Source organism: Equus quagga, chromosome 1 (assembly GCF_021613505.1).
Source record: "Equus quagga isolate Etosha38 chromosome 1, UCLA_HA_Equagga_1.0, whole genome shotgun sequence".
Lineage (NCBI taxonomy): Eukaryota > Metazoa > Chordata > Mammalia > Perissodactyla > Equidae > Equus > Equus quagga.
Window position 1 is genome coordinate 88,091,361 of NC_060267.1, and position 26,082 is coordinate 88,117,442.

The 26,082-nt window shown below is 40.5% G+C and overlaps 1 protein-coding gene across 2 annotated transcripts; it reads left to right on the plus strand.

The window, feature by feature from the left end:
- Positions 1 to 1,468: 1,468 nt before the first annotated feature.
- Positions 1,469 to 25,022, plus strand: ZBTB43 (zinc finger and BTB domain containing 43). Of its 2 annotated transcripts, XM_046679648.1 has the most exons (3): positions 1,481 to 1,595; positions 5,132 to 5,253; positions 19,599 to 25,022. In XM_046679648.1, the coding sequence occupies exon 3, from the start codon at positions 19,622 to 19,624 to the stop codon at positions 21,023 to 21,025; it is 1,404 nt and encodes a 467-aa protein (XP_046535604.1). In that variant the 5' UTR covers positions 1,481 to 1,595; positions 5,132 to 5,253; positions 19,599 to 19,621; the 3' UTR covers positions 21,026 to 25,022. The 2 variants fall into 2 exon arrangements, with proteins under 2 accessions (XP_046535614.1, XP_046535604.1); XM_046679658.1 differs by lacking the exon at positions 5,132 to 5,253 and having other exon boundaries at positions 1,469 to 1,595.
- Positions 25,023 to 26,082: the final 1,060 nt, after the last annotated feature.

Sequence of the window (26,082 nt, forward strand, 5' to 3'; positions counted from 1 at the left end):
AGCCTGTGTTTCTTCCTGGCCTCCGATGATTTTCCTGACTTTCTCACAAGCTTATCCATGCATTTAAAACAGTGTTTTCAAGATTTCTCCTAGCAATTTCATATATTTTGCGGCTGTTATATTTGGAGATACGTAGTCTACCATAATGTTAGAATTAAAGTCCAAGTAAGAAGTTTACTAGGCAGCAAACCATCCAGGAGGAAAGAGTCCAAAGCTGGGGCTGTAGCTTAATGTCATATAAGATCTAGGCTTTCTCAATGTTTCTGCTTTACCAGCCTTAGCATTTGCTTGTCATGTCATAGGCATATCATGGTGACTGAACTTCCAACTTTCAGGTTTGCTTAGAGGCAGGAAGAAAATAAAAGTGGCAATGCACTTAAGGAGCATAAACAACTAAAAGTCCTGATGGACTTTGTAAAACAAAACAAAAAAAAAAAAAGCTTTTTCGGAAGCCGGCTCAGAAACCTCTATAAGAAGTATTAGGCCCAGAAGTTGGTCACATGACTATGCCTAGTCCAACTAAAGGCAGTTAAAATTTCAACTTTACCATGGTGTGAAAGTGATACACAGTCAGTAGAAGCCATAATTGGAATTTTGGTCTTTTCCCAGGCTAGTCGTGTGCAGTAGGATACTCTCTCCTGATGCTGGGCGGTGGCAGCAAGCCAAGCTCCCAATCACAAGGTCAAGAAGGCAAATAACCGATACGCTTACAACCCTTCTGTACACATACAACCATTCTGTTTTTCACTTTCAGTACAGTATTGAATAAATTACATGAGCTATCCAACACTTTATTATAAAACAGACTTTGTGTAGATGATTCTGCCCCACCGTAGGCTAATCTAAGTGTTCTGAGCATATTTAAGGTAGGCTAGGCTAAGCCATGATGTTCGGGAGGTTAGGTGCATTAAATGCATTTTCGACATGATATTTTCAACTTACGATCGGTTTATGGGGAGGTAACCCCCTTGTAAATTGAGGAAGAATTGTACTGGCTAATGAGAATGAGATTATCATGAACAGTTTAGACCAATTATGAGTCATTCCCTCTAGCTGGGGTGATGTCCCCTGAGATCAAAGGATCTCCTTTGCTACCTGAACAAAATGAGGTTTTTCCGCTAGCGGGGCCCACATGGAATGCACTGGTCCTTTCATTGAACATTTACTGAGCATCCACTGCATGCCAAAGCCGCTATGGAGGCAGAGACGGATTTGACAATCTCTGCTAGGCAGGTTGAGATAGGTCAAAGTTTAAAAAGGGTTTAGGAGTCGGTATCAGCTCCGCAATTCCCAGTAGCTGTCCCACAACCCCTAAAGCTGATTGCACGGCTCCAGACGATACTGCGCAGGCGTCGTCTATCCCGGAGCCCTCTCCTAACGCCCCGCCCCGAATGTGAGTCCGCATGCGCACATCGCTTTCACTCGCTGACGCACCCCCGGAAGCACTGACCGTTTAGGGGGCGGGACTGGGAAGCATTTCCGGGAGCGGGAGGCACAGGCTGTGGCGGTCGCGGCAGCGACGGGTTGAACGGGCCTGACGCCGGCGGCGGAAAGTGTACCGCGGGCGGGCTGTGTGAGCGCGGAGCCCTTGGCAGGTACGGCGGACGAGGGACAACGGGTAGCGAGGAGCCAGGGAGGGAAGCCGGAGAGGTTTATGGGCTTCTCCGCGGGTCCCGGCGCTCACCGCCGGCCCCGCCGGGCCCGTTCCGCCGACCGGGATGCTTATGAGTCGCGCGGGGGCGGTTGGAGTCCCAGCGCCCCGAGTCCGAGTCGTGCGGTCTCCGGCCAGCCCGGCGCGCGTACCGCGACGCCGAGGCCCCCGAGGTAGCGTCTCGCCCAAGGTCACCCCGCGGCGGCGGACCTCGGCGGACCGGATCGCTTAGAGATCCTGCCCCAGTCCGGCCGCCGGCCTTTCGGGGACGCCGGGTGGGCTTGGCGGCCTCGGGTTCGAGCCAGGGCCGGGAGAAAGGCTGTGCGCGGACTCCGCTGGTTCTCTCTCTCTGTTTACCGCTGTTTTCTCTGTTGCTGTCTCTGTCACCTGTTGTCATCTGCTCTTTTTGCCTCTCAACTCGGCCCCTGTCAACTTTGTCATTCTCTCCACCTTGTCTCTCTTAGGATTCAGGCCCTGTCTTGATTTCTGTCTCCACCTTCCTTCTATGTCTCTTGACCCTGTGTTTTCTTCTCTGTCCTACTCTCATTCGTGACCTGCCGGTCAGTCCAGTTCTTTGGCCATCTGTGTTTGTCTCTCTCTGCCAATTTTATGTCTTCTTATTTCTGCCTCTCCTAACTGGGTTTGTCTAGATGGGGCAGGGCAGGCCTGCCCGGACCTCTGAGCCATGGAAGGTGACTCATGACCCCGTGAAGCTTCCTGCACTGGTGACATTCTCAGTGACTAAACCACAGTCTGGCCTCAGCTCTGACAGGTGTCGCCCAACCTAAGTGTCAGGGTGCAGTTGCTCCTGGTGGGTAGATAGGAAGGCTTCTCAGGGCCAGAGTAGCTTGAGGATCCTTGCCTTTTCTTACCTGTGGTTTTTCAGGCCTGCGCAGCTCCCTACTTCCCTTTGCTCCATCCAGTTACCCCAGGATGCCCTCCAGGGCTCTCAGGAGCCTGCTCTTTGACTTATGGCTGTTAACCAGGCCTGTCCACAGGCTAGAAAAGGGTCAGTCTGAAATCCTCTGCCCCTTGGGGCTCATGGAACAGTAGCAGAATTTCTGGGAGCACTGGATATGTCAGAGGTTGTCAGTATGTATAGTTAAATTATGAGAAACCTAGTAATTTGGAGTTCATTCTTTGCTTTACAGAATGCTTTTTTTCCTCTAGTGCTTTACTCACTAGAGAAATAAGCCAAACACAAAAGAACAAATATTGTATGAGTCTGCCTATATGAGGTATCTAAAATAGGCAAATTTATAGAGACAGGAAAGCGACTTTAGTTCACCAGGGGCTGAGGGGAGGAGGGAATGGAGAGTCATTGTTTAATGGATACAGAGTTTTAGTTTGGGATGCTGAAAAAGTTCTGGAAATGGATGGTGGTGATGGTTGCACAACGTTGTAATGCCTCTAATTGTACACTTCAAAATGGTTAAAATGATAAATCTTATGTTAAGTATGTTGTACCACAATACAAAAAAAAAATTGCTCATCGGAAATGCCTGAAACTAACAAGCTCTTTGAAAATGTGATTTTAAAAATTCGTTCTGTAGCCTTTAGGAACATTAAGTTGAACCTCCGTTTGTTGATGCCTGCTGTCTTCACAGCTAAGGTCCTTAGTAAAGGAGTTTGTTTAAAAGAATTCAGTTAAAATCTCTCTTAAGTTTTCTACTTGCAGTAGGTTCCTGGCTCTCCTCCCTCCAGATTCCTTGGATTCAGTGCAGGAATCTGCCATAAGTAAGAAATTTAAAGTAGATTTTACTTTTCACATGAAGAAAACTCTTAGTGTTGGGAAAATAGCCCTTTTATTATGATAACCCAAAATTATGTATTATTTCTTGTATGCTTTCCGATGGGAGAGGTCTTTGTTTTATGTTACCTTATTTAAGCTGTCAGTTTGCCTGTGAGAGAGTTTATCAAGCTTTCTTGTAAGATGTAACAGCTGAATTACAACTGTATTGAACTCTAGATACCATCGATTATTTTATGTACCACCAAAGAAGGAGAAAACACTGCCAGTTAAGCTATGGCATATGCTTTATCATCATTTAGGTCTTTAAAAATTCTTACTGAAAAATGTTTAGACTTATTTAGACATTTTAAAATAATATTCTAACGTATATATAAAAAGAAAAAATAAGTGAAATAGATTGGTTAAAGTGTTCATTAAACTTCTTAACATTCCTACTCTTTTGAATACTTTTCAATTCAGAGTTATATCCTTGCTTTTCCCAGTGTTGGCCTTTGTACCATCAAAAACATTGATGAGGAGCCAGCCCGTGTTGTAGTGGTTAAGTTCCGTGTCCTCTGCTTTGGTGGCCTGGGTTTGTGTGGATCCTGAGTGCAGACCTACACCATTTGTCAGCCATGCTGTGGCAGCAGCAGACATTTAAAGTGGAGGAAGACTGGCCCAGATGTTAGCTCAGGGCTAATCTTTCTCAGCAAAAAAAACCCCAGAAAAACAAAAAACATTGATGACACTCCCAGGAATGCTCTATCCTTAAGGCCGTGACAACTATTAACCTGGTCATCACATCTTGATTTCAGAAATTTATAAATATGCCTCTTAAACTTGATTGACTATGCTCTGTGTCATTTTCATAAACTTTTCCTTTTTGCCTCATTTATATTTGCAGTTAGACTAGAAAGAGATTTTTGTCTTATTTGTAACATTGAGGAAAAAATTTTCCTTTTATTTTGGGGGTATGTAGCTAATAATTTTCATGAAACAAGCACTGTTTCTGCTTTCTTGATTTGAACTTATTATCCTGAATTCTAATGAATATGAGGGTGCAGTTAAAAACATTTCCTTGGCTTTATTGTAATGTAATAGTAGGATAACTGATAAGTGGGGAGTTGGGGGTCAGAACAATACCTTCTCTTTTGAATCTCAAAGAGTTTGCCACAATGGAACATTTGCCCTGAAGTTTTAAGTAAAATGTTCAGCTCTGACTTAAAGGGAGACACGAATCAAACTTCATAAAGTAGGTAGCTTGTTTTTTAAAAATTCTAAAATAAGTTTTACTAAGTTCTTTGGCTAAAGTGTTCCAAGTAGGAGAAAATATAGGCATGCTGACTGACAATGGTCTGGAGACTGAAAACGCTTTCCAAAGGATATTTTAATTCTGCGGAATTACGTAGGCATTGACCTGTGTTGGCTTTCTATTTTTGACAAATGTGCCCTGGTAATGTAAGATGGTAACGTTAAAGGGAACTGGGTGAGGGGCACACAGGAGTTCTCGGCGTTCTGTGCAACTTTTCTGTAAATCTAAAATTATTCCAAAATTAAAAGTTTATTTTAAAAATACAAAGGTAGAAGCTAAGAAGGTGCAGAATAGAAGTTAATATAATAACAAAATACTAATCTTGGTTAGTTTTCTTTCTGCTGTTCACACACCTGTGGTGTTTATTAGCAAAGCACGTGTACACGGTGAATGACACCAACAACTCTTACATTTTCAACATGATTTTTCCTTTCAGAAGTCAGTGTGATTTTTATGTGAAGCAAAGCTGAGAGATGGATTCCTCTTCCTCACTCATTCATACTTTTTTGATGGCCATGGCATAAGAAACTTTATCCCAGGAATACGACTTTGCATTAGGTAAGCCATAAACTTGCTAAAAATACAGTTTTTAAAATTATTTACTAAAATGGTTTCTTTTTCAGCAAAAATGATAATGTAAGTGTATTTAATGGCCCTAGAGCAGCAGGTTCTTTTACTTCTCCTCTCTTCCTCATTAAGTCTGAGGAAGAAATATTGCACATTTTAAGGCCAATCACTGCCATATGTTGTTGTACTGTTAGAGCATTTGATTTCAGATAAACCTTACTGCTAAGTGATGTTTTTTTAACTTAGAAAAATATCAGCTTTGAAATTACACTTCTGTTTGAATCCTGACATACCATTTCTGACATATGTGACCTTGGGCGAGCTTGACCTTCCTGAGCTTCCGTTTACTCATCTTTAAAATAAGTATGATGATACAAATGTTACCGAGACAGGTTCGTTTTTGCCCATTGCTCAGAAAGCCAATCATGGAAATGACGAGATTGCAGCAGAGAGAGGGTTTTAATCACAAGGCAGCCAAGCGAGGAGGTGGGAGAATGTCCTAGATGTGCCTCCGCAAAAATGGGGACTCGGATATTTATGGATGGGGGCAGAGTGGTCTGAAGTATGGGGATAGATGATTGGAAGTGAGGTAATTGATGATCTGCGCAAGCGTAGTCAAACTTCATGCCTCTTCATAGGACACATGTTCGCAAAGTGGTGGCATTAGTATGATCTGAGGGTGGAGTTTTTAGCCTCTTGACATCAGAAAGTTCACTTATTGGGCCCCTGCACAGGCCCACTTGATGGGTTGGTGGTCTTGACTGGCCTGAACTGGACAAGGCAGTCCTAATTCCTGAAAAACAGCTTTCAAACATCTGTTACCATGGTGACCCAGGCACCAAGGAGATGTTATCTATAGGAACCTAGTGGGAATCAGATAGTATATTGCCTAAACAGCACAGTTAACAATGGGTGGGCGAACAACTAAAAGCTATAATTATAACTGAAAACAAAAAGATAGCTTTAGTTACCTGCTATCTAATCGTCAATGGCTAACTGTTCACTAGTGTCACAGGAGTATTACAAGACCCAAGTTTACACAGTCTGCTTGGTGAACTGTAAAGCGTTTGACTAATATAAAGAATTTTGGTAGGCATGGGCTGTGGGTATTTTTATACATTTGTGCCAGTCTTTAGATTTAGTGAAGTAATATTTACTGTGTTTAAATGTGCACCCACAGTAAGCATGCAAATTACCATATGTTCTGATTAAGAAATCTCTGGAGGGTTTCAAGACAAGTAGCTAGTGGGTCTGCTTCTGTCTTATATTGCTGTCGTCTGTGTTTTTAGGATATGTAGTTGGTGTTTAAATAGTGTATAAAACTTGACATACAGTTCCTCAACTGAATAATTAATATAGGCTGCTGTTAAACTCACCAAAGTTGAGAGGAGTCTTGGAGGTCGTCTAGTTCAGTGATTCTTCCATATTTGCTCTGCGTCCTCTGCTTCACAGAAAGCCAGACAGCCCCCATGAACCATGGAGGGAATGAGCTGGGCTTGGTGTGTTTGTTTTAGAACTGTTACTGTTAGGATTTTTTAAAAAACTGTGGGCAAAGTGACGTGTAAAGTTGCTAGTACCTCACTAGTTCTGAGGATGGTGAATAATTTGCTCTGGAGTTTATGAATGCACTGCGTGCTATAGGTCATTTCAGTTATTTATTTGTGAAAATAGTATTTGCGTTTACCTTCTACTCTCATCTCTCAGGCTATAAGGAGCCTGAGCAAGTGTTTTGAATTTAAATTACATCTTCATCACTCACTAGTTATATGACCTTAGGCAAGTACTTTAGCCTCTTTATTTCCTATTTATACAATAGGAATAAAAAATACGTATTGAGTGGATTGTTATGAGGATTAAATGAGAGAGAATACATGAAGTGCTTTGCACAGACTCTGGTACAATGCATGCATTTAGTAAATAGTAGGTGCTGTTATTATGCCTACTAATTATGGCATTTTCCTAGGTACAATCGGGAAACTTCAGAGTGGGTATTGGTAACTAGTTTACCTTGCATTACTCTATTTTTTAAACAGCTTTATTGAGACATAATTCATAGGCAATTAAGAGTTTTTTAGTATATTCAGTGAGTTGTGTACCCATCACGACAATCTGATTTTAGAATTTTCATCCCCCTAAAAAAAATCAGCAGTCACTCTTTATTTCCTCTCCCCATAGTTCCTGGCAGCCACTGATTGCTTTTGTCTATGGATTTCCCTATTCTGGACAGTTCATATAAGTGGAATCATAGAAGATGTGGTCTTTTGTGTCTAACTTCTTTCACTTGGCATAATGTTTTCCAGGTTTAGACATGTTGTCACATCTATCAGTACTTCATTATTTTTTATTGCCAAAAGAATGGCATAATACAATAATACATACATAGTACATAATAAAATGGAATAATATTCCATTGTATGGGTATACCACATTCTATTTATCCCGTCACCAGTTGAGGACATTTGGGTCGTTTCCACTTTTTGGCTATTATGAATAATTCTGTTATGGACATTCGTGTGTAAGTTTTTGTGGACATCATGTGTTTTCATTTCTCTTGGGTATATACGTTCTAGTAGAATTGTTGAGTTACAACTTTTTGAGGAATTGCCAAACTGTTTTCCAAAGTGGCTGCACCATTTTACATTCCTCCCAGCAATGTGTGAGGATTCTAATCCTGCCAAATCCTCACCATCACCTGTTATTATCTGTCTTATTTATCATAGCCATCTGAGTGGGTGAGAAGTGATATCTCATTGTAGTTTTGATTTGCATTTTCCTAATGAATAATGATACTGAGCTTTTTTGTGTGTACTCATTTGTGTATCTTCTTTGGAGAAATATCTCTTGAAATGCTTTGCCCATTTTTCAATTGGATTGTCTTTTTATGGTTGAATTTCAAGAGTTCTGTATATATTCTGGATACAGGTTACTTACCAGGTATATGATTTGCATATATTTTCTCCCATGTTGTAGATTATCTTTTCACTTTCTTAATGGTGTGATTTTTAACATACCCAGCAGTACTGTCACATCTTCTTGCCAACCGATTTAGTTAATCCTATCAATTCTACCCCTCTGTTTTCCATGCTCACTGTTATTTCTTTGCCTCAAACCTAGACTGTACTTGCTGAAATCTTAAAGTTAGCTTCTTTTTCAGACTTGTTCCTAGTATAAGTCTATCAGCAGATTATCCTTCTGGAACATATTTCACAATGTGTCACTCAAAAGTTTTCACTGCTAACCCCGTGCCCACATTTAAAGCTCAAACTCAGCCTTCAGCAGTGTAGTCCTAGTCATCCTTTCCAGGTTTATCTCCCACCACCCTCTGTCACTGGTGGAAGGAGGCACAGGTAGTGATCTGTGTCACCAGGGGTCGTCTTGAATGGAAGAGAACTGGGAAAGAGCTTGTGAGATGAGATGGCTTTCTGGCGGGAGTTTCACCATAGCCTAGGATCCTGCCCTCAGTGATGGAACCAATAAATCAGTTTCTTGTCACACTCACAATGTACTCAACCCACAAGAGATTAAAGTAAACAAACCAGAGTGCCATGTGATTTAGGATTTTTCTCTCTCTGTTAATACTTGAGCTAGGATTATAGTTTTTCCTTTGTTGTCAAGTTTGGATACCAAGGTTTTATGTAAAAATAATCAGTAAGTTTTCTCCTATATCCCCTTTCCCCCTTCTTGCCTCTCTGAGACAGTTTATATAGCATAGGAATTAGTTTTACAGAATTTTCCCATAAAATATTTTGGGCCTGGTGTACCTTTAGAAATCATTTCAACATGTTTTGTAATCTCTTCACAGTTATTGATCTGTTAAGATTTTTTTCTTCTCTGGTCAATTCTGACAATTTACATTTTTCTATAAAACTTTTTATCTATGAGACTTTAAAATTTATTATTGTATAATTGTCTTCTGTTTTTACAAGTTTCTAGGATTATATTCCATTTCTTACTCCTAATTTTGTGAATTTGACATTGTAGTTTTAATTTCTTCATTGTTTTAAGAATTAAGAATTTTGTTTAATTATTGAGGTTGGGAGCTTTTTAAAATTTATCTTTACTCTTTCTAGATTTATTACATTGTGTAATCAAATGTGCTCTGTGTATGCATTTCTGCTTTGGGGAATTTATTGATGTTCTCTGTGGCCACTTATATGATTGTTTTTGTAAATGTCCTATGAAAATTGAAAAAGGTGTATTATTTGTAAGATACAGAGGTTGTATATTTTAGTTAAATTATCATTGTTAATGATACCAATCTAAACCTCTAGATCCTAATTATCCTTTGCCTACTTGATTTATTAAGGATTAAAAGAGATATTTCTATTTCTTACTACAATTATGTTTCTCTCACTGTTTTATTTTTTTGAAGTCTACACTACATTTACACACAAAAATTCACAACATAACCCTCATTGTGAGTTATAGAACTCATCAGTTAACAATAAACTTTCATTCCATTTGATGCTTTTTACATTGAATTTTACTTTGATATTAATAGTTTTGCTTGACTTATTTTTGTTTTTGTGTATTTTTGTTTCTGTTCTTTTTACTTTTGAAGTTTACAGGCTTTCTTTTCTTTGGTCCTCTGTACACAATGGGTCTTTTTTCTCTGTCTACTTTTAAGATTTTCTCTTCATTGCTGATTTTTAAATGATTTGATTATGATATGCCTTGGTGTAGTTTTCTTCCTGCTTCTTGTGCTTGGGGTTTGTTGAGCTTCTTGGATCTATGGGTATCATTTTCATCAAATATAGAACAATTTTGGCTGTTATTTCTTGAAATAAATTTCAGCCTTTATACCCTCCCCTTCTTCAGGGGCTCCAACTAGACACCTTGTAGTTGTCTCACAGCTAACTGGTCCTCTGTTCCCCCTTCCCTTTTTATTTTTGGTCTTTTTTCTCTCTGTTTTATTTTAGATTGTTTCTATTGCTGTGTTTTCAAGTTCACTGATCTTTTCTTTTTCGGTGTTAATTCTTTTGTTATTCCCATCCAGTGTGTGTTTGTTGGGATCTGTAGAAGTTCGGTTTGAGTCTTTTTGTATGGCTTCCCTGTCTACCAAATATGCTTAATGTTCCTGAACATAACGGAATATAGAATTTTCTACCAGTTGTATAAATCTGTCATTTCTGTATCTGTTTCTATTGATTTCTCTCTCTCTTTCTTTATTAGCGGTTATAGTTTCCTGCTTCTTTGCATGCCTGGTGATTTTTTTAATTGGATGCCAGGCATGACTTTCACCTTGTTGGGTTCAGGATATTTTTGTATTATGTAAATATATTCAAGCTTATTTCTGGAACACAATTAAGTTACTACGAAATAGTTTGATCTTTTCAGACTTTTTACTCTTTTTTTGACAGGACCAGAACTGCGTTTTGTTTGGGGCTAATTTCTTCCCACTACTGGGACAAAACTCTTCTGAATACTCAAGGTTTTCCATGCAGGGAAGTTTTCTTCTAATGAAAATTTTATTTGATTATTCCTTCTACTCCGTTTGTTTTGTTCTTTCTCTCAAGGACACTAATTAGCCATACATTGGATCTCTATGCTCTGTTCTTCCGTTCTGTTATCTTCTCTTGCTGTTTTCATATTTTTATCCTCCTCCTTCATTCTAATAGAAGTTCCCCTAAAGTGCCTTCTGCGTGATTGATTCCAATTTCTCCAGTTGCAATTCTGCTTCTTATTACCTGTTTAAATTTCTGTGCTAGTTATTAGTTTCCTTACATCTTGTCTTTATTTGTCAGCTCTTTTTTCATACCATTCTGCTGTTTTGTCTTATCTTCCTTATACTTTATTCAGAGACTATATTTTCATAAGTTTGTGGGAAACATAAGTTTAAAAATGCTATCTAAACTGTACTCTTTGTCCCTTGCTATTTTCTTCTTTTTTATTATTGTAGAATCTATTTACAATCTATAGATTGTAGATCTGTTTACATGTTTAGAGGGAAACATTCTGTTCAGGTCCAAAATTGTCCCATTTTGTGGGTGGATTGCTTTTGGATCCTTCCCCATACACCTGAATACTATTAGAATCAACTCTTAACTCTTTACCTGGAGGATGGGCTGAACCAGATTGACACCCGGGCTTAGCTTGAGTAGAGTGACTGGGGCCAGAGGCTAGGTCTTAGGCCCTGTTAGGAGAGCTGTAGCTCTTGCACTTTCTTCTGTGTTGGTGAAATTGTGATGCCAGGGGCCTACTTTTGTCTCCCTGGTCCAGCTGGCAAATGATGGGCTGTGCCTTTGCCTCCTTCCTGGGGCTACTAATGAGCCCACCCTCTCATGTTAAGTTTTAAAAAAATTTCTGTTGAGGCAGTTTGCAATGTATGGTATTCCTATACAGCCACCTCTGAATGTTGTCAATCTGCAAGATTTGTCCCATGATCCACCTTGGCTTTTTAGCTACAGGCCTTCCAAATTTGTGGTCCTTTGGCAGGATTGCTGCTACTGTACCAGGATTGCTTGGTATAGCAGGTGGAGTTGCAGGGGCACCATCTCCCTTTAGTCTGACCCAGTCTTCACCATAACCTTAATTAAAGTTTGTGGCATATAGGTAACTTTGAGCCCTAGTTTCTGGGACTCAGGCCAATTTTTCCATATTTCTTAGATTATTTTGATTAGGATGTGGTAGATGGGAGGAATTATATGCTACCCTGAAGGCTTCCTCTTACCCTGGTGACACCAGTATTTCTAGTGACAGGATATTTAACTGTAGGGTATATCTGGTCCCCTCCTCTGAATTCCTCCCGCATTTGTAATTCTCTTGTGGTGCTTTTATCAGACTTTGCCTTGAGTAACAGGGTTATATGCATGTTGTTTTTTTATCTCCCCTAGCAGGTTAAAAGACTCTGGACAGTGACATTCCCTGATCATCTTGGAAATCCCCCGCAGTACCTTGCATATAGTGTTTTATGTTATGGGGTTTTTTAATGACTTTTTAAGTGAGTTGATTACTTCTATGAAAGTCTTGTAAACAATTGAAACAGCAGCTATACTATTAATATAGGTCACAGCTGGCTGTGAGTTTGTAACTGTTGCTTATGGTAGTAGGAAAAGCTGTAGGAGAGGTGCAGGCTTTGCATGTTCCTAAGGTCAGGGAATATGTAGAAATGCCACCCGCACTCAAAGTTAAGGGTGGAGGTCAGATACTTACTAAATTACAAGGACTGTTACCGCCTTTACACAGTTAAAAATGAAGTTACATGACTTTTTTTTTTTTTTAATATGCAGTAAAAAATATATGTATCATTCAGTTTGCCACTTTAACCATTTTCAAGTGTACAATTTAGTGGCATTAATTACACTCACAATGTTGTGCAACCAGCACCAGTTTGTTTCCAAAATGTTTTCATCACCCAAAACAGAAACACTCTGCTCATTAAGCAGTTAACTCTCATTCCTCACTCCCTCGGGCCCTGGTAACCTCTAATCTACTTTGTATCTCTGTGAATTTGCCTCTTCTAGATATTTTGTGTAAGTGGAATTATACAATGTTTGTCCTTTGTGTCTGATTTAAGTTAATGTTTAGCATGATGTTTCAGCATAATGTTTTCAGTGTTCACGTTGTAGCATATATCAGAATGTCATTCCTTTTTATTTGCATTCTGTATGTCTTTTAAGTATAATTGATTTATAATGTTGTTCAGGTCCTCTATTTCCTTACAGATCTTCTATCTGGTTTTTCTCTTCATTATTGAAAGCGAAATATTGAAGTCTCCACCTGTTATTGTAGATCTGTCTGTTTTTCTCTTCAATTCTGTTACTTTTTGTTTCATTTATATATCTCTTGTTAGGTGCATATATGTTTTATAATTGTTATATCTGCTTCATAGATTGAACCTTTTATCAGTATATAATGTCCTTCTTTGTTCTTGTAAACTTTTTGACTTAGAATCTATTTTGTCTGATAATGATATAGCCATCCCAGCTCTCTTTTGGTTAATATTTGAATGGAATATCTTTTTCCGTCATTTTAGTTTCAATCTCTTTATGCCTTTATATCTACAGTGAGTCTCTGATAGACAACATATAGATAAATCATGTTTTTTAATCCATTCTGCCTTTTAATTGGAAAGTTTAATCCATTTACTTAAAGTAATTACTGATAAACAAGGGTTTACTTCTGCCATTTAGCTATTTGTTTTCTCTGTATTTTGTATCTTTTTTGTTCTTGAATTCCTCCCTTTTAAAAATGCCTTTTTACTGCCTTTTAAAAATATTTGATTTTTTTTCTTTGTATACCATTTTGATTCCCTTCTTTCCTTTTCATGTGTGTTTTTGGTTATTTTCCCAGTAGTTACCTTGAGGTTTACAATTAACATCTTAAATTTATAACAACCTAGTTTGACAAGTTCAAACTTAGTTTCAGTAGTATGCAAATGCTCTGCTCCTATACGTCTCCATCCCTCCCACTGAGTAGTGTTATTGTCACAGATTGCTCTTAATATACATTGTATGCCTATTGACATAGATTTTTAAATTGTTGTTTTATTCATTTGCTTTTTAAATCATACAGGAAAAAAAGAGGAGTTGTAAACCAAAAGTGTAATATTGGCTCTTGTATTTACTTATTACCTTTACTCGTAGTCTTTATTCCTTCATATGGCTTTGAACTACTATCTAGTGTTCTTTTATCTCAGCCTCAAGGACTCCTTTATCATTTCTTGTAGAGGAGGTCTACTGGTAGCAAACACTCTTAGCTTTTGTTTATCTGGGAATGTCTTAATTTCTCCTTCATTCTTGAAAGGATAGTTTTGTGGTATACAGAATTCTTGGTTGACGAATTATTCTTCTAGCACTTTAAATATGTCATACCACTGCCTTCTGGCTTCCATGGTTTCTGATGAGAAATTAGCTGTTAATCTTATTGAGGATGCATTTTACATGATGAGTTACTTCTTTCTTGCTGCTTTGAAGATTCTCACTTGTCTTTGGCTTTCTACTGTTTGACTTAGAATGTGTCTCATGTGAATCTATAACTTTATCCTACTAGGAGTTTCTTGAGCTTCTAGGGTGTGTATGTTTATGTCTTTTATCAAATTTGGGAAATTTTCTACCATTATTTCTTTTAATACCTTTTCTACCCTTTCTTCTTCTGAGACTCTTATGATGTGTGTATTGGTACGTTTGATGGCTTCCCACAGGTACACCAGATTGTGTTCATTTTTCTTCATTCTTCTTTCTACTCCTCAGACTGGAAAATTTCAATTGCTTTATCTTTGAGTTTGCTGATTTTTTTTCTTCTGCCTGCTTAAATCTACCATTGAACTCCTCTTCTGAATCTTTTATTTCAACTTGTGTCTGTTTCCTAGATCTGCCATAACACGTACCACAGACTAAGTGGCTTAAACAGCAAAAATATATTTTTTCACAATTCCAGAGGCTAGAAGTCAGAGATTGAGGTGTCAGCAGATTTGGTTTTTCCTGAGACTTTTCTCCTTGGCTTGCAGGTGCCACTTTTTCACTGTGTCTTCACATTGCGCACATCCCTGATGTCTCTCTGTATGTCCAAATTTTCTTATAAGAACACCAGTCAGATTGGATTAGGGCCCACCCTAATGGCCCCTCCTTTTTTTTTGTGGGGGGGGGGGGGAACATTAGCCCTGAGCTAACTGCTGCCAATCCTCCTCTTTTTTTGCTGAGGAATACTGGCCCTGAGCTAACATCCATGCCCATCTTCCTTTACTTTATATGGGGGATGCCTACCACAGCATGGCTTTGCCAAGCACTGCCATGTCCGCAGCCAGGATCCGAACCCGCTAACCCTGGGCTGCCGAAGTGGAATGTGCATGCTTAACCACTGTGCCACCGGGCCAGCCCCTGATGACCCCATTTCAATAACTTAATTACCTTTCTTAAGGCCCTGTGTTCAAATATCACATTCTGGGCTATTGGGAATTAGCATTTCAACATATGAGTTTTAGGGGGACACACTTAAGCCCATAACACAAGTATTATACTTCTCAGCTCCAGAATTTCTATTTGGTTCCTTTTTATAATTCCTATCTTTTTATTGGCATTGTTCTCCTGATTTCCTTTAGTTCTTTGTTCATAGTTTTTGTAGCAGTTTGACTACATACAAGACAGTTGATTTAACGTCTTTGACTAGTAATTCCAAGGTCTGGAATTCCTCAGGGGTAGATTGTGTCTAAATTTTTTTTTCCCTGTGAATGCACCATATTTTCCTTTTTTTTATATACTTTGTAATTTTGAGAACTGGACAGTTTGAGTATTCTAATGTGGTAACTCTTGAAATTAGATTCTTCCCCTCCTAGGAGGTTCCTTTTGTCACTTGTTGAGAGCTGCAGTGTCTGTATGGTGATTTTTCCAAACTGTTTTGGAAAATATTCCAAATATTCTGTATTCCTTGTTGCACGTGGTCCTGAAGTTTCTGTTGCTTTGTCTATGCAGTCAGCCTGTGACCTAACAGAGATTTCCTTAAATGCTTTCACCCAGGGAGTAGCAGGGGAAAGTATGTTTGTCTTTGAAAATTTGTGATAGATGCTGCTTCAGAAGCCACTGCAGCCAGAGAGGGCCAAAACAAAGCTATGTGGGTCCATTAGAACTGGCCAGATACAAAGCCCCCAATTTTTGGAGGACACAGTCCTTGCTGTCCACCCTGGCATAAGCCAGCCACTCTAGGAATGTGGTTCACCATCCTGCAGGCTGCCACAGGGTGAGAAGTGGGGATTATAGCCAGTTGGCACACACTGCTCTTGTAGCGAGGTTCAGCAGTCTCTCTCCCTTCCTCAAGAGTTGCGTTGGTTGCTGTAAGTGTCTGATCAGATTCCAAAGTTCCAAAATAATTGTTTCTGATCATTTTAAAGGCTTACTGGTTGTTTTGGTGGAGGGACTGACCCCGAGAGCTTCCTACTCCATGATTTTCTGCAACATCACTTAGGGCATTTATTTTTATTGAGCTGTTTTTAAAAAGTTTTATTCTCATTTAAAATTCCACAACAGATACTTGAAATCTTGAGGAAAAGATGAGTTATTCAGTAAATAGTGTTGGAAAAATAGGCTTGCCATTTTGGAGGGAAAAGGACTGGATCCCAACCTTACTCATTATGCCAAAATATACTCCTTGCTTATTAAAAGTTTAAATGCTTTTTAAAAAATGGTCCCAGGAAAAAAGCCTTAATAATTTTTTTTACTTTTTATAATAATCTTGGAGTCAGGAATGCCTTTCCGTGTCTAATACAAAACCCTGGAGCCATAAAAGCAAAGATTGAGTAATTAGTTAATTTTATAAATTGATTAAAAAAACTGCAAATCACTAAGATGAATTACCCAATTTATTTGAGCAAAGGACATGACTGATAATTTGTAGGAAGAAAAAATAACCAGTAAACACGAGTAAAGAGTATCAGTCTCATTCAGAATTAAAGAAATGTTGATCGAAACAACAGTGAATCATGGATTATTCATTTAGGAGATTTTCAGACTTCTTTTTTGTTTGATAATGCCCAGTGTTGGTAAAGGTGTGGGGAAATAGACTCCATCACCGTTGGTAGGAGTGTGACTTGGCACAACCTTTCTGGAAAGTGGTTTGGTAATGTATATCAGAATGTCAAATGCACAGCCCTTTGACCCAGCAATTCCACTGGTAGAAATTACCCTATGGATATTTCCAAAGATACACCAAGATAGTTATACACAGATGTCCATTATAGCATTGCTCATAATTTCAAAACCCTGGATAATTGAAATTCTATAAGGAGAGAACTGCTTCAATTATACATCCATTTAGCAGGAAACTGTGTAACCATTAAAGAGAGTGAGTTAGCTCTTTTTGTGCTAATGTGATGTTTTAGTCCATTTGGGCTGCTATAACAAAATACCATAGACTGGGTGGCTCATAAACAGCAGAAATTTATTTCTCAGAGTTCTGGAGACTGGGAAGTCCAAGGTCAAGGCACCGACATATTTGGTATCTGGTGATGACCTGCTCCCTGGTTCATAGAGAGCCAGCTGTCTTTTCACTGTGTCCTCCACATGGCCAAAGGGGCAGGGGAATTTTCTGTTGTCCCTTTTATAAGGGCATTAATCCCATTCGTGACAGCTCTGCCCTCATGACTTAATCACCTCCCAAAGGCCTCCATCTCCAAGCACCATCACATTGGGGGAACAGGTTTCAACATATGAATTTTGGGGCACACAATCAGCCTATAGCATGCCACATGATCTGCAAGCCCATTAAGTGACCACAGCTAAGTGCAGAATAAAATGTAGGTAATGAACCCATTTGGGTAGGAATTTTTAAAGGATATATATGATGTATTCTGAAAAATACACAGAGAAGTTTCTAGAAATATATACAGGAGTTTGTTAATGGTAATTTCCTTTGGTGGAGGGACTAGGAATAAATAGTGGAGAGAGATTTTTTTATACAGCTTTCTCTAAGTTTTTTTTACATGTGCGTATTATTCCCTCCCCCCTTTTCTTTCAAGTAGCTAAAAATGAAATTCTGCAGTGATGAGATCTAGCAGAGAAGCTGTTTGCCCAGATGTAATTCTCAGAATTTACATACCTGTAGTCTGTAAATTAGTCCATAAATTTCAAAACTTTTCCTTTTGAAATTATAAATACCTAAATAATTTGTTTCCTGGTCTATTTTTAAGTTATTATGAAATGTTTTAAGAACTGTAAGCCATAAATTAATACTTTATTCTAAAAGCACTGTCTTAACCTCTTAAAATTATTAATGACTAATCTGGTGTTCTGATATCTCCTTAGAAGAGGCAGTGTGATGTGATGGGAAAAATAGCATAGTCTGTGGAGTCATGGAGACTTAGGCTCAAATCCCAACTTAATAAAAACTAGCTTTTATTTTAGTCTTAGGAAACTTCCTTGAAATGGCTAAACCTGAGAATATCAATCCCTACATTTGCAGAGTCATTATAAAGATGAAGTGAAAAAAGGTAGCAGTCCATAGTATACGGTAATTAACTCAAGAGACATCGGTTTCTTCTCTTGGCATTTCTCCCTATCTCTCAAAGATAACTTTCAGTCTTTGTTTAGGTTGTCTGATTCTTTTATCTTATAGTTAGAAAACCTTGTAGTTAGCAGTGTTTGGGTATAGAATTAGAGCCAGGTGACAAATAGCACTGATAAATCTGTTGGGTTTTCTGGTTTGTTTTAATTTACTGTGGAATTATGGGACATGAGCAGGATCTCTAGCAGAGTTCATCTTGTTGATTGCTCTTGATAGATATTGTCTAATGCTTAACTTAGCCCACAACATATATTTACAGTAACAACACAACAATGAGGTAACAATAAGGTAATCCCTTATTCTTTGTTATAACTTTATTTTCAGATTGAGTTCATTCGATAACAGGGACAATGTTTACTATCCTCTTTGGTCTATAAATTTTTGGGAGGTTTTTTTTGGTGAGAAAAATTGGCGCTGAGCCAGTCTTCCTCTTTTTGCTTGAGGAAGATTGTCACTGAGCTAACATCTGTGCCAGTCTTTCTCTATTTTGTATGTGGGACACCTGCCACAGCATGGCTCAATGAGCGGTGTGTAGGCCTGCACCCAAGATCTGAACCTGCAAACCCCAGGCCACCGAAGCAGAGCATGCAAACTTAGCCACTACACCACCGGGCCGGCCCCTGGTCTATAACTTTCTTAAACAGTTTGGAGACCACCACATAGAAGGTTCATTCTGCTTGCCGTTCATTCTGCTTTACATTATCAGAAGCTCTTAATGGGCTAAAATTCTGACTGCAACTTAGAAAAACTCATGTTGTTTGGGGCCTTAGTGAGTTTGCCCCCATGGTGCCAAAGGACCAAAGGCACGATTGTTCTGGCCTCACCACTGCAGCCCCTTTGCCCCCTCACTGGATTCTAGCCTCGTGCCTCCTGTCAGTTCCCTGCAGTTGCTGAGTTCATTCCTGCCTCAGAGCCTTTACATATGTTTTTCCTTCTTCCCACACTTCCATTCTCACTTTCTCACCCCAGCGTGGCAAATTTGGGTTGAATCTGAGGCCTCCTGAAAATTCTGTCGTTTTTATAGGTATCATGTTTGTTTTGACTAGAAATATTTACTTCGTTTTACTTAGAGGATTTGTATAGCTTACAAGTATCTCTGTGGATTCTGTTCTGTCAGTCACAGACACAGGTAAAATCCAGAGTTAATACCATGAAGAATGGGGGTGGTTCCTGCTTTTGGCGCACTCACACCTGTGCCCCTTGCTCTGGGGAGTGGATGCTCCACCCACTGCGCCCACAGGCAAGGGGGCTTTATGGAACTACGGAACGTGTCTTAGTTTTCTTAGTGATCAATAAGCTTCCTTTTGGGCTAGAATTAGTACTAATTTTTCTTTCTCTTGTAGCACTGAACAAGATTTGTGATGAAATGGAGCCTGGAACAAACTCTTTTCGAGTAGAATTTCCTGATTTTTCCAGCACCATTCTGCAGAAACTGAACCAGCAGCGCCAGCAGGGACAATTGTGTGATGTCTCCATTGTTGTCCAAGGCCACATTTTCCGGGCACACAAAGCTGTTCTTGCTGCCAGTTCACCGTACTTTTGTGACCAGGTACTCCTGAAAAACAGCAGGAGGATTGTTTTGCCTGATGTGATGAACCCCAGAGTGTTTGAGAACATTCTCCTGTCTAGTTATACTGGACGTCTAGTAATGCCTGCTCCAGAAATTGTTAGTTATTTAACAGCAGCAAGCTTCCTCCAGATGTGGCATGTGGTAGACAAATGCACTGAGGTTTTAGAGGGAAACCCTACAGTCCTTTGTCAGAAGCTAAATCACAGCAGTGACCACCAGTCTCCAAGCAGCAGTAGTTATAATGGCCTGGTAGAGAGCTTTGAGCTGGGCTCTGGGGGCCATACTGATTTCCCCAAAGCTCAAGAACTGAGGGATGGAGAGAATGAAGAGGAGAGCACCAAAGATGAGCTGTCATCTCAGCTCACTGAGCACGAATACCTTCCCAGCAACTCATCCACAGAGCATGACAGGCTGAGCACTGAAATGGCAAGCCAGGATGGCGAGGAGGGGGCCAGCGACAGCGCTGAGTTCCACTACACCCGGCCCATGTACAGCAAGCCCAGCATAATGGCTCACAAACGCTGGATCCACGTGAAGCCCGAGCGCTTTGAACAGGCGTGTGAGGGCATGGATGTGCATGCACCCTACGACGAGCACCAGGTCACTGAGTCCATCAATACCATGCAGACAGAGCACTCAGTCCAGCCTTCAGGAGTAGAGGAGGACTTTCACATAGGGGAAAAAAAAGTCGAAGCAGAGTTTGACGGACAGGCTGATGAAAGCAATTATGACGAGCAGGTGGATTTCTATGGCTCTTCCATGGAAGAGTTTTCTGGAGAGAGGTCGGATGGGAATCTAATTGGGCACAGACAGGAGGCTGCCCTAGCAGCAGGCTACAGTGAGAATATTGAAATGGTAACAGGGATTAAAGAAGAAGCTTCCCATTTAGGATTCTCAGCCACTGACAAGCTGTATCCTTGTCAGTGCGGGAAAAGTTTCACTCACAAGAGTCAGAGAGATCGGCACATGAGCATGCACCTTGGTCTTCGGCCTTATGGCTGTGGTGTCTGTGGTAAGAAATTCAAAATGAAGCATCATCTCGTGGGCCACATGAAAATTCACACAGGCATAAAGCCGTATGAGTGTAATATCTGTGCAAAGAGATTTATGTGGAGGGACAGTTTCCACAGGCATGTGACTTCTTGTACCAAGTCCTACGAAGCTGCAAAGGCTGAGCAGAATACGACTGAGGCTAACTAAAAATAGAATCTGGCCCTTGAGTGGCAGGCTCAAAAATAAACTATGGTAATTATGCAAATCTGGGCACAGATGATGCGTGCTACTTGCTATTATGAGAGAAGCTTAAAAAGAAAAGGAAGATATTTCTGAAAGACCAGCTCTAAGTAGGCCAATTAAAAAATTTAATTCCTCAAATTTGTATATTCTGGTCCAGGCCTGGAGTGGGTAATGGGGTTAAGTTAACCTCCCCCCCACCCCCACAGCTGGCCAGGTAAGCCTGGAGGCCCATGTGATCGAGGCAGGTGGACTTGGTGATGCAGACACCTGGCTGGGAACTGGACTCCAACCCGCCAGTTCCATTTCAGGTGGCAGCAATTTGTAATCACTCATTATTACAAGGTCATGTTGGAATTTCGTTTTGCTCTTACTATACTTAGGTAACGTGGATTTGTTTTGGTAGCTGCTTCACTGAATGAAATGCTACTTATGTAAAAGCTAAAAATCATGTGATTCTAGGATGAGAAATTGATTAACAGCTCTCTTGTCTGGTTTTATTCTTTCTAAAGGGTATTTTAACTAAATATGGAGATACTAAGAGGATTACATTCTAAGTATGAAACAAAACTTATGGTACAAGCTTCAATTTCTGTAAGATGCCACTGTCACATTGCGTTTCAGACTCTAGATGAGGCAAAGTTTTGCATTTTAGTACTAACGTTTAGTTTGAGCAATTGTGTCTAATTGTAATTCTCTAGAGTGCCAGTGATAGGTATTTCTAATTGATTTGCTGTCCCAAATCCTGTTTGTTGAATTGTAGCATCCACACAGTGGGATCTGCTTTGACTCTGACCACGGTACCATTGGGCGCTCCAGCTGTTTCTCTCAGATTATGGTGCTTCCCAAAGAGGTCAGTCAGTGACCACAGTTAGTGGGAAGGAGTCAGAAGTCATATCTGAGAGTTACCTGTGAACTTCAGGAGTTTATAATAGAGTGCTACAGTAAGACTCCAACTGTCAGAGTGAGAGTTGCTGAGTAGCAGAATTTTGAGTGGCAGGTTATACTTGAGGGGAAGAAAAAACACAACTGGCCAAGAAAAGAGGAGTCTTGAAAATATACTGGTGGGAGAGATGGTTTTAGAGGGGTACACTGAGCTCATACTACCAGTTCTTTAGGAGTACTGGAATGTGTTTTCACCAGGGGAAAGAAGGAGTCCTAATTTTAGAAAGTAGTCTACAGATTCATGCTCCCAAATTATAGATAAAGCTGCATAAATTTACAAGTCCACATAGCTATACCTACCAAAAAACAACAAGAAAAGCAGCTATTCTGAGACCTTTTCTTCAGATCAGTCAGATGGAGGTGTTTTAGGTTAAAAAGGAAGCATATATTCAGGATGCTTGTGAGCTGTGTAATATACCTGAAGTTATCACCAGGCTAGGACAGGGTGCTACCACTATGTCAACTTTTCCATAAACTTACTGGTCTGTTACTTCCACGTGGAAACTTGTTCCTTAAAATAAAAACTTTTCTTGGATTTGGGGTGAAATTTTGTTTTAAAAGTTTGACTTTGCTCTAATGTGATAGACATTGCTGGCAATGGCCTCTGATCCTCAAGCTTCAACCACCAAGGCATTTACTTGTTGAACATTGTCTGGAAAGGGGAAAGAAAGTACTCATTTACCAGTTAACTCTTGTAATCAAGATTACAAAACAGGGATCTGTTCATTAACACTGTATCATTCTTGATATATAAAAAGCACTTTGTATTTAAAACTTTATTATAAGTATATATATATATATAGATAGATAGATAGATTTTTTAACCTAGAAACTAGATATTACCTCTTGGTTGTTTGCCACATTAATATCCTCTTCTCTTAGAGTTGAAACTTCACCAGTTGACAGTCCTTCCTCTGTGTCCCTGACAGGAGTGTGGAGAGGTGGCTGCACAGTCCGGCTCCATTGCTTCTTCTCTTTTCCTCATGTCAGAAGCCAGTGGGGCTTAGGTCTGAGCCTCGCCATTATGTTTGAGGAGAAGTTGTTTTATTACTCCTAGTAATTTCAATACTAGGGCAGTGAAGTCATTTTGTTCTGCCAAAAACTGATCACACTCTCCCATGTGTTAGCACACCATTTTCTGCCTGTTTAGAAGGTTTGATGTGCTGTTTCCCATTAAAAATTATATTCAGATGAGCGTTGGGACATTTGGGGAGGAGTCAGAGAGGTGAAATGAAAGTATTCTGGAAAAATCATGGTCCTGCAGTGAAGCTGAAATCAGCACGGCCACCTCGTCGTGAGTGACGATGAAGCGCTCTCGTTCAGCCGGGCATGGTGGGCAGCCCTTGGCTGGTAGTTTTGAAAGCAGTCAGTTGTGCTGGGACTTATTTAATGGGTTGTGAAGAGAGGAGTATCTTTTAGAAATCCTTATATGGACATCAGCTACTAAATGTAGGATCTAAAGTGTAAGTTCCTCACATCTGCTGTTTTGTTTTCTGTGATAGTTGGGGTTTCCGTAAAAATTTGGGTTGCTGATCAGGTGACCCAGACGCTGTGAGATGCTTGGGCCTCTGAGATGCTGGCCCTGTGCAGAGAGGTGGGGGAAGGGGATCGCCTTAGTTTGGATGTTAAAAGTGAATTTTTATAAACTCTGCTTTTTAGGATTAGGAGACTGGACTGTCTTACTACCTTTTCTTCCTGCCCGTCCTGGGTCGGATAGATGGTCTCTCTCCTTAGCCTCAGTACAGCTTTAGAAAATCTTTATCCTTCCAAAAGAGTTTGGATAGTTGTGGGTAACATTTTCCAAACAGTCTTTCAGGGATCGTGTCAGTGGCCTACAACCAAGGTATTCGTCCCCCACTTTGAGTCTTAACTGTGGTTTTTCTCCAATCCCAGTGGGAAAGGGCTTCAAGGCACCACCAGTGGTATTAATATTAGTACTTATACCATGCCTTTAAGTTTAGATACACACATGACAATAATGTACTTGGTAAAGACACATCACCCGCTAACTGAGGGAAGACTGCGGTAGCCTTTCCTTGAGAGTTGAGGGTTTCCCTCACTCACTCACTCAACGCCCCAGCCTGATGATTCTGATTTCTAGATTCTACTTTCCTCCAGTCCCTTATTTTGGCTACTACTTTCAAAGAGTCTGCCCAGAGGGGTCTCCTCCATTCTAGGGGGCATTTGCTGAACTAAACTGAGCCTAAGCTGACTCTGGCTATTGGGAAAGCTGCTTAGTCTCAGTGGCTCCTTCCTGCGGAGTCACACACATCCCCAGGCTGCTGCGGAAGTGGAGTTGAGGCGGAGCAGGGGCAGCGTGGCTGTGATTCCTCTGGGGAAGGGGATTTGCTGTGCCCCCGGGTGAGGGTGGAGCGGATCCATCACACCAAATCCAGGTCTTTGCTCTCGTAAGGTCTCTGATCATTGAGGAATGCTAGAAACCAAGCGACGTGTTACCCCACCCCTACCCCCATCTGTGCCACACTAATTTTGTGATTTAATTGCTTTCATGGGTGACTAACTTTGTTCAGTGAAACCAGGGTTCGTTTGTTTAGGTTTTTTCTTTGCTACTTATATATTTAAAGGTACATATTTCTTACTTCAGATCTCTACTGATAGTGCCCTATGGGAAGATGCTGGAACATTTTGCAAATGTGACTTTTTTTTTTTAGTGTTGCTTGAAGCCTGTCATATGTCAGTTGCTGCTGCCTTCTTTCCTTTTATGAGGTTCCCAATGTTTCTTCCAGAAAATTACTTTATTTATGCAAGTCAGGTGACTCTTACACCACAAAACCATTTGATGATAAACAGATTATCATTAGGTGCATATCTTATTGATATTTTGTGAAATGTTATGCCTGTGTTGCAAACGTTGAATAGTTTCGTCTTTATATATTGCTGTCTTCAGTGTACAGCATGGTTTTACTTAACTGAATGTTACTGTTTAATATTTTCTTCTTATAGAAGAGACCATGCCCTTTTGTATGACATGTTTTAATAAATGTTATCTGTCAACTTTGTAAAAGTTTTGTTTTTCACTCTGGGGATATGACCACGTGTCTTTGTTTTCATTCTGGCTTTTACCACCTGAGAATAAAAGTGATATTGTGGCCTTTTGATAAGTAACTGCCAAATAGAGTCTGATCCAGTGGGTAGTGATGTCCCTCTGCTGTGCTAGGCACAGATGATGGTCTCCTTTTAGCCCCGACCAGCTCCGGCAGGGATTTAGGTGAGCTGGATATTCCGTTTGCTCCTCCAGATCCCCTCCCCGCCCTGTGCTTGCTCTGGATGCTGGCCTCTGCAGACCTGTCCTTCTGGCCTCTGGTCAGGATCTGCCAGAGATGCTAGAAGGAGCATGGAGGATGAGAGGAGGGAGAAGTCAGGGAATTCACTCCCCTGGCTCCTTCCTGCCAGGTGTGGCTTGACAGTGGCTGGGCTCCTCTGCCAAGAGCCACAGCTCCTGTCAGGCAACTTCAGGGTTTGGTAGCCACAACCTCCCCTTGTCCTTCCAGGCCGAGGATTGGTCCTGACTCCCTGTTTTGCCAGTCCTTGAGGGCTTCACTGTCCTTGTAGGAGTTCCTTAACCCTTCTCACGCCCTTTGTAAATAAAGAGTCCTTTTTTGAAACTCCTCAGTGACCCCAGCTGAGTATGCCATCTATTTCGTGCCAGGCCCCTGGCTGATGCCTTAGGTGTACTCACTTCACATACAAGCCTGCTGTGACTCAGAGACAGTAGATGTGTTACCAAAAGTGCTACAGTGACTACGGCGTGGAGTGGAATTCCAGCGCAGGGCTTCATGGCTACAACACATGGAGGTGGTTTGTCCACTGCTCTGAAATGCCCCCATGCCGTTTAGGTGGGTCTGTGCCTCACCTCTCTTTGCCTTCCCCTGCTCAGCCCCCCTCACCCCCCAAAAAAACTCTTGGAGAGACAGCAACAGTGCTCTTTAAAAGTGCTGTAGGCACTGAGGGCTCCACGTATTTCCTAACAACGGCTCATTACCAGAGACACTGCTTGTTTTAGACCAAACTTCACCATCTTCCCACACAAACCTTCTGTTACCACTGTTTGTTGTGAG

Excerpts from the sequence above, each read along its gene's own strand:
- ZBTB43 (XM_046679658.1), top strand. The coding sequence starts at position 19,622 with ATGGAGCCTGGAACAAACTCTTTTCGAGTAGAATTTCCTGATTTTTCC.